Source organism: Felis catus, chromosome C2 (assembly GCF_018350175.1).
Source record: "Felis catus isolate Fca126 chromosome C2, F.catus_Fca126_mat1.0, whole genome shotgun sequence".
Classification (NCBI taxonomy): Eukaryota; Metazoa; Chordata; class Mammalia; order Carnivora; family Felidae; genus Felis; species Felis catus.
Window position 1 is genome coordinate 138,665,504 of NC_058376.1, and position 9,337 is coordinate 138,674,840.

The following is a 9,337-nucleotide window of genomic DNA, read 5'->3' on the forward strand; positions in this document are numbered from 1 at the left end:
GAAAAACTTGCAAATCATATACCAAATAAGGGACTAACCAAAATATATAGTGAATTCCTAAGACTCAACAACAACAGCAGCAAAACAAGCAATCTAACTCAAAAATGAGCAAAGGACTCAAATAGACTTTTCCCCAAAGAAGATATACAAATGATGAATAAGCACACAAAAAGATATTTAATATACTAATCATTAGGGAAATGCAAATCAAAACTACAGTGAGGGTCACCTGGATGGCTCAGTTGGTTGAGTGTCGGACTTTGGCTCAGGTCATGATCTCACATTTCGTGAGTTTGAGCCCCATGTAGGGCTCTGTGCTGACAGCTCAGAGCCTGGAGCCTGCTTTGGGTTCTAGGTCTCCCTTTCTCTCCACCCCTCCCTCATGTGCACGGGTGTGCATTCTCTCTCTCTCTCTCTCTCTCTCTCTCTCTCTCAAAAATAAACATTAAAAACAATTAAAAAAAAACTACAGTGAGATACCATCTCGTATCTACTAAATTGGCTACCATTAAAACAACAACAATGAAAGGAATGAAGGGAGGGAGGGAGGGAGGTGAACGAATGAACCAGAAAATGAGTTTTGGCAAGGATCAGAGAAATTGGAACTCTTGTGCACTGGGAATGTAAAATGGTACAGCCACGAGAAAAAAAAAACACTATGGCAACTCCTCAAAAAATTACAAACAGAATGGCTATATGATCCAACAATTCTGCTTCTGGGTATGTTCCTAAAGGATTGAAAGCAGCCTGTAAGAGATGTTTGTACAGCCATGTTCACAGCAGCATTATGCCCAAAAGGCAAAATGCAGAAGCAACCCAAGTGCCCACTGATAGAAGCATGGATAAACAAAATGTCATTTATACATATAACAGGAAGGAAATACTCTAATATATGCTACTCTACATGGATGAACCTTGACGACATTATGCTGAGTAAAATAAGCCAGTTACAAAAAGACAATTATTCTCTGATTCCACTTACAGGAGGTACTTACAGTAGTCAAAATCATACAGACAGTAAGTAGAAAGATGGTTGCTAGGTAATAGGGAGAGGGAAATGTGGAGTTATTGTTTAAAGGGGATAGAGTTTTAGTTTTGCAAGAAGAGTTCTGGATATGTGCGGTGATGAAGGGTGCAAAACTATATGAATGTATTTAATGCCACTGAACTGTACCCTTACAAATGGTTAAGATGATAACTTTCATGTTTTATGTATTTTATTCGGATCATTTTCTTTAAAAAGGTAAAGAATAAGTAAGTAAATAGTGTCTATTCACCAAAGTCGGAAAATCAACTAATACCCTCTAGAAAAAAAAAAAAAGTAAAATATAACAATTCTGAAAGAGAAGCTCTTAACTTTTCAGCTAAACCCAAGTCCAATTAACCATAATATCTTATGAGTTGATATTTCTAGTTAATTAAATTATGTGGTTGACAAATTCTGTTTGTATTTCAAAAATTTTATTTTTATTTATTTTGTTAAATTTGTTCCTGGGGCGCCTGGGTGGCGCAGTCGGTTAAGCGTCCGACTTCAGCCAGGTCACGATCTCGCGGTCCGTGAGTTCGAGCCCCGCGTCAGGCTCTGGGCTGATGGCTCGGAGCCTGGAGCCTGCTTCCGATTCTGTGTCTCCCTCTCTCTCTGCCCCTCCCCCGTTCATGCTCTGTCTCTCTCTGTCCCAAAAAATAAATAAACGTTGAAAAAAAAATTTTTTTTACATTTGTTCCTGATTTTTCATCTTATTTTATGGCACATATAGTGTAAGCAAAAGGAAGAGAGTTCAAAAATTGTCCCATCTTAGCTATGTATATGCATACTTCCTAGCTTAGTTCCTTATCTCTAAACTGTGTTTAATGGTATTTCTTTGCTCCTAAAATTGTGAATTAAACATAAAGAGCTAATTGTATTCTATCAAAGTACTAGTTAAAATGTAGTAGCTGTGGGGGCGCCTGGGTGGCTCAGTCGGTTAAGCGGCCGACTTCAGCTCAGGTCATGATCTCATGGTCTGTGAGTTCGAGCCCCGTGTCGGGCTCTGTGCTGACGGCTCAGAGCCTGGAGCCTGTTTCAGATTCTGTGTCTCCCTCTCTCTCTGACCCTCCCCCATTCATCCTCTGTCTCTCTGTGTCTCAAAAATAAATAAACATAAAAAAAATTTTTTAAATACATAAATAAAATAAATTGTAGTAGTTGTCTAGCTATTTTTCATACACTAAACGCTCCACGAGCTCAGGGTCTTTCTTTTCCTGTCAACTTTGATATCCCCAGGACCAATATTCTGTAAGCACATAGTAACTACTCATCAGATATTTACTGACTGCATTATGTTAAAGCGAACAGAAAATAATTAATTGCCCTGAAGTCTCTGATCAAAAAATCTGGTCAAAATTTGAACATAAGTTAGGAAAATGTGCTTTAAAAATATATGAATTTTCTGATACTTTCTACATTTTCCATAATTTAGTTATATTGGTTCTGCTATCTTTTCATACATCTAGCACAGTACAAAAATATGAGGATGATGATTATAATAGGCCAAGTAATGTACAGACAACCCTCCAACATTCCCACTCCAGGTCTCAAGACCCCAATCCCTGGAACCTGTAAATGTCACCTTCTTTGGGAAAAGAGTCATTGCAGGTAGGATTAAGTTAAGGATCTTAAAATAAGAAATTATTCTGGATTATCAGGATAGGCCCTAAATGCAATCACAAATGTCCTTAGAAGAGAAAAGCAGATGGAAATTAGACTCACGGAGGAGAAGGCAATGGGAAGACAAAGGCAGAGACAGAAGTGATGTGACCACAAACCAAGGAATGCCAATGGCCACCAGAAGTTGCAAGAGGCAAGGTACAGATTCCCCCCTAGAGCCTCCAGAGAGTACACAGCCTTGCTGAGACCTCGATTTCAGTCCAGTGATACTGATTCCAGATTTATGACCTTCAGAATTCTGAGAGAATTCATTTCTGTTGTTTGAAGCCACCACATTTGTGGCAATCTGGTTGAGTAACTATAGAAAACTAATACTTGATGGTGATCAATCAACCCATGAAATTCAATCACTTAGTATCACCATGTTACAGCTAAAGCAAAGAAATGTACAATAAGTTGACTAAATTCTCACATTTTTAAATTTTTTAATGTTTATTTTTGAAGGAGAGACGGGGGGAGAGAGAGAGAGAGAGAGAGAGAGAGAGAGGTGGAGGGGGCAGAGAGAGAGAGAGAGAGGGAGACACAGAGTCTGAAACAGGCTCCAGGTTCCAAGCTGGTAGCACAGAGCCCAATGTGGGGCTCAAACTCAGGAAATGTGAGATCATGACCTGAGCTTAAGTCGGACAATTCACCAACTGAGCCACCCAGGAGCCTCTAAATTCTCACAGCTTGTAAGGAACAGAGCAAGGATTCAAACTAAGGTGTTCCAGTTCTTGAGTGCACTTTCTTAAAGGCTACATCATGTTAAAAGACTATTTTGTCTCTGTAACTTTAATGCCAAATTTTACTATGAATGAAACACTTGCATCCACTTGAGAGCTCAATCCAGTGCCTATATTCTTCAAATTCTAGGTGATCTGGATAGATTTGGTACACTGACACTAACTACTGGAAGTTCTTCTCAACAAAATAGTTTTAAAATCTACAGTTTTCAGGACGCCATCTAGAGTTTCAAGTGCATTTCTTTGTTTAAGTAAAAGTCAAAGATACTATAGACATATTTCATTATTATGTCTTTCATTTCAATTGGGGGTAGATGAGAGATTGTTAAAGAAGAAAGAAATCTCTAATAATTGTCTAATAATAAATTATAAAAACAGCAGCGATTAACTCTTTAGATATATAAACAAGGACACATCACAAGACCAGAATAAAACTAAACAGAGGATGCCTGACCCCGTGTTATAAGAGACCTTAGTTAAATCCGCAAATGGACCTCCTTAACGCTGCCCTGTAATAGTATTTGTTGTTCTCATGGAGACAGATAGGTCTAATGGGTAATCAAGATATGCCAAGATTAGTACTGTGTGCCAGAAGACGGGCTACATAATTACATAGAGGCAAAGTTAAGAACTCTCCTTTACTGCAAATCTCTGACTTAAGAGACCAGTTTAGAAATGCTGTATGTTTGCCAGCTTTAGTACATATAATTCGAGATCAGAGTGGACTGCCACTTTGTGTTTCAAATAAGGCAAAAAATGAAACACACGGTTGGATGACACTACAAAGTAATGAAATCATTAAATGGCCTAGAGCACTCTATCGTCACTCTAAAACTGTGTTCTAGTATTCTCTACCGTACATCAGTAGGTTAGGAAAAAGATACTCTTTGAATCCCATTCTCAGTCTCTGCAAAATACTAAAAGTGGTACAGAATTACCTGGATTTGATTACAATCACATTTCAAATGCGATAAAGACTTTGTGAAGAAATCTGATTCATCTCTGCTTCTCAGTATCCTTAAAGTTCTTTCTTATTGAACTTTATTTTTAAAGTTAAGGATGGGTCAATCCACAAACAGGAGTTATTGCCAATCTTAGCAAGCCCTAGATTATGTAAATTAATGCATTTTTAACATACTGGAATTTTTTTAATGATCTCAAATGTGTTTGTTAATTACTTGTTCAAATTAATTACACCAAATTTGAGGCACATAATTCCATTTGAGCTGATCTAGGTTTCCAAAGAGCCTACTCAAGTGCTTGCTTAATGTTCAACCCACAGGCTTTATTTTATTCAAAGTCTCTCTGTAGAGGCTTGTCAAAAAACCAAGGAGTGTCATCTACCTTGAGCTCTAAGCCCTTGCAACATTCAAAATTAAAACTCCTTCCCCAATATCAGTTTCTTCGGTCTGTGACACCAATATGACTCAGATGCTTATAGAGCTTAAATCATTTTCCAGAAATCTGGTTGTTCAAATCACCAAATAATAGCACATAAACTAATAGTCCTATTGTGCAAATATGAAACAAAAAAAATTGTCAAACACCTAACAGATGTTCATGTGATTATAAGGTTAACCCACTTATAAGACTCATCATAAAATATTTTGCAGTTCAAAAATTCATATTTACAATTAATTTCAATACTTCGTTACCAAGGTTAAATATGTTAACCACTGTAACAACCTCATTATCTACTTCTAAAAAAACAAACAAAACCTCAAGGCAAGTTACTACTGTATTATTTTTATATTCCTGTGAATGTATTCAGAAATGGATTACTTACAGTACACAAAGTATGATTTTTTAAGACTTCAAATATTTGAAAGGACACAAACGTTAATTTTATGCAACACTACGTTACTACTAGAAAACACAATTTAACCCTAAAACAAAGAAATCAAAGGAATAACTTAGTTTACTGTAACAGACAAATGTCCTTTTATTTGACAACAAACAATAAGATACTATGCAAGTGTGATGAAACCTAGTAAGATAACTTGTCAAAGATTCTCTATTTCCAAAGTTGTTCCCCCATCTGGGATATGAATATCATTAGTATCCCAACGGACTTACATACTTTTATCTGATCATTCCATTCATGTGCAGGCAAATCAGATCTGTGACTTAAAATACATCACTATTCCCCAGATATGCATAATTATAGCTTATGAAGAAATACAACAAATACGACCTATTTGCTGCTTTCGTTCTTTGTTTTAAAACCTCAAAATCTTTAGACAGCACACAACAAATTATCTGAAGAACTCATCAGTAATGAATTTATAGTTGGAGATTACAAGAAAATAATGGAAGATGTGTCCTCAACTACCTGCATACATTTTGCAGTAACAAATGCAACATCTTAATTAAATTTCAGATAAAATAAGCCCTAAATTGGATGTGAATCCTTTAGCCAAAGTTGTTATTGTAGATGAGACACTATGTTTTGTTGAATTACAAACATTTTTCATTACTGAACTTTTGATGCACCTAGTAAATAGCAAATCACAGCAGGGGGTGTAATTGTTTTGAAAATACTGCTGAAAATAAAAAGGAAATGTTCAAACAAGCTGCATGTATCTCTTAATAGAAATTCAACATCCTGTTAGGATCTGAGCATTAATTATAAGCTGGCTAAACTATGAGAGTGTCCAGGTAGACCTCAGGATAACTCTAGAGAGTCATACAAATGTGATGTTAGCATCAGGTATATTTAATGTTATAAATCACAGATTGTTAAGAGAAAGGCTATACAATACTACTACTGATTTACAGTAAAGGGGCTCAAAGAAGAAACACTGTCAAGGGGAACACCAAGACCTCAGCATTTAGCCCTCTCTACAGATGGCAAGCCAAATGACATAAATGTGACACATTTTTCATTTGATTTGAAGTCTAAGTTGGACGTTTCTGTTAAACATGTGAAATAGTTGTACATGAATCAATCTATGATGTGGTACTAATTTTTCATGGGGTTTAGAACTCAGATAGTCCTCCCACTTTTCAAATGAGGTTCGACAAGGTTGAGTAATGATTGGAGGAATCAACTTTGAAGTCCAGCAATCTTGGGTTCTAAAACACTAACTCTGGAACTTTTCCAAATTTTACATCTCTGAGGCTCCTTTATCCTTATCCACAAAATAGAGAAGTAAGGATGTTGCCTTCCTGGGGTTGTTATATATTTAAAGGCGCTGTAAGGGCCTTCATACAGTGCTTAGTGTGCTGTGAATGGGGAAAAAATGTTAGGCGTCATTATTACGGTTGTTCTTGTTCTTGTCAAATGACCCCAAGTTCCTTCAGCCACTCTGTAACAAAGCAAAGCAGTCCAGACGTCCTATATTTTGGCTCAGGTTCCTTTCTCCTAACACATATAGCTTCTAGCACCTCACTTATTGAAATCTAAGATAATACATTAACTCAAGATGCTTACCCATTCCCCTAGTCTATGGTTGAGCTCCATGGATAGAGCACTCCAGTTAATTTCTGAGGAACATCTGGAAGGCAATGCGAAGACATTGCAGCAACCCCCAGACACACTGTGCTGCATCCATCAACATAATTTGAAATGACCCATATTTGCCTTTCATGTTTCCGGACCGGAGGATAGTGACTAAATTACCCAGTACAGAGCAAGGGTGACAGGAAAACCCAGAAGGAGATAAACCTTTCCCAGTGGTTTCAGGGAACGTGGTAAAGCAGAACTGAGTGGACATGAAAATCCCTTTTAACAGACAAGTAGCAAACAGCCTCAAGAGAAGAGAAAGACATTTCCCTAGGACATCCCCAGAAAGCGCCACAGGAATCTCAGCAAAAAGCACCAGCTGGAGGGTCCCTAGTTACACCTACAGAACAGAAAGTAGTCTTGCAAGTCAGTTCAAGCTTCCAGAATTTGGAGATGCTCATAACACCCAGGAACATCGCATTCCTTGCTACTTTAGCTGCAGCTCAGGCTGAAGCAGACACAAACATCGTCCCCAGAAATATGTGATGCAGACAAGTCTGAACTGTAAGGGGGGCAGACAGGACATTGGGCATTTCACAAGGGGCGACAGTGTGTTGGGCCCCGCAGGTTTCCTCTGACCCCAATTTGCACGCACAATAAAACTTCTCCCTAAACGCAAGAAGTCAAAAGGCACGCAGACCCTGTACCCTCTCCTCCAACTCAATCCCCTGGACCAGGAAGGCAATCAGATCCAGGGGCACTGATTTACCCTTAACCTCCCAACCCCACCCGAAATGTTAAAATTATTCCCCTGGAGGAAGGCTTCCTGTAACTGGGTGGCATCCCCACTGCCCTCAAATCTTGTACCTCCGCAGGGGAGATCTTGAAAAGAAACAAAAAAGGCAGGAAAGGAAGAAAAAAAAAAGGACGAATTAGAAGGAAGAAAATGAAAAGAAAAGACAATCACGAAGCTAGCCCGCTGTGCTTTCTTATCCCAACAACTTCGCCTGGTTTCCCGAGGAGGGAGCGCGCCCCACACACACCCAATAGGAGACAGGCGGCAGGGAGTCCGTCCTCGGTGGCCCAGCCCTCGACTTCAGCCGGAGCCTGGCTGACCCTGTCGCCCCCTGCCGCTGCTTCCTCTGCCCCTTGGTCCCCGTCAGCGCGTGGTGCCCAGAGACCCTCAAGCTCTGCGCTCTACACTCCGGGCCCCCCACTGCCTCACATCTCTGCTGGGCGCCGAGCGGAAGAGACAAGAGAGCAGACTGATGGTGTGGGGTTCGAGGGGACAGGGGGACGTCCCGGGTGCGGACTATGCGAATGCCCATTCGGTACGCCTCACCGCGCCCGGGGGCGCAACCCCAGCCCCGCACCCGGCACCGCAGCCAACTCCGCCACCAGCACGGAGACACCTCTTTTGCGCTCAACTTACCGCGGCTGGACTGAGCTTTCGGCGCCCCCAGCAGTTTTTCTCTCCTTCCTCCCGCCGAGCCCTTCATCCTCCTGCCGGCGGCCGCCCTGCGCCCCGGCCCAGGCATCAGGAGGAGCGGCCGCCCGGGCTGGCTGGCCCCGGGGGCGCACAAGGGCCGGTCTGCAGCTTCGGTGGTGAGAGTCACCACGAGGCGTGAGCGGCTGCCGCGGAGAATAGTCCTCGGAGCGCCGCTCGTGTGGTCCCTCGGGCGCTGGCTGGAGGTGGCTGTCGGCGCGCCTCTGCCTCCGCCGCGCCCGCCGTGCTCTGCACGCGTCCCGAGCCCGCGCCAGCCTCAGGTGCACCCAGCTGGGGAGAGGTGCGAGCTGGAGCGGAGGGAGGGGCCGGCCCGGGGGTGCCAGGGAAGGGAGAGAAGGCTGAGCGGAGAGAAAGAAACGGAGGGGAGAGGAACTAGCTTTCATGGAGTGAGTGGATCCTGGGTGTTAAGGGGAAATGCGAGCGGCAGAAATGCATCCAGAAACTGGGGGTATTAGAAATGAGCTCAAGTGAGCTGCTTCAGGAGGCTCGGGAAAGGGGCTTTCCTTTTGTGCTTAGGTCCTTTATCTTCCCGGGTTGCATACAGGTCTACCTGAAAACAGCCCCACCCCCACCTCCACACCCCTCTTTTTTTTTCTTTTTTCTTTTTTTTTTAACAGTGAACCTCCAATCTCAGATTGCAGATGCAAAGTGATGGGGTGAAGCTACTGTAAGTATGAAGGGAAATTCCACCTCCACAAAACCCACGTTCCCCCCTCTTGAGGGACCCAGGTCCTACTGGGATTTTTCTTCTCTCACCTGATACCTCCATCCCTCCCCCTTCTGTTTCTCACCCCTCCCTCTCTCCCTCCCTTCCCCCTCCCTCTATCCCCCCCTTCTCACTCTTCTCTCTTTCTCTCTCTCTCTCTCTCTCTCTCTCTCTCTCTCTCTCTCTCTCTCTCTCTCACACACACACACACACACACACACACACACACACACACACACTACAATACCCT

At 41.9% G+C, this 9,337-nt stretch overlaps 1 protein-coding gene across 1 annotated transcript in view; it reads right to left on the reverse strand.

Moving 5' to 3' along the window:
* The window catches only part of ZNF385D (zinc finger protein 385D), an 888,856-nt gene extending 880,285 nt beyond the window's left edge, over positions 1-8,571 (reverse strand). Inside the window, exon 1 of the mRNA XM_019810771.3 lies at positions 8,307-8,571. Coding sequence (XP_019666330.1) covers positions 8,307-8,412 — 106 coding nt within the window. The 5' untranslated portion in view covers positions 8,413-8,571. The remainder of the gene's footprint in view (positions 1-8,306) is intronic.
* Between the last annotated feature and the right edge of the window lie 766 nt (positions 8,572-9,337).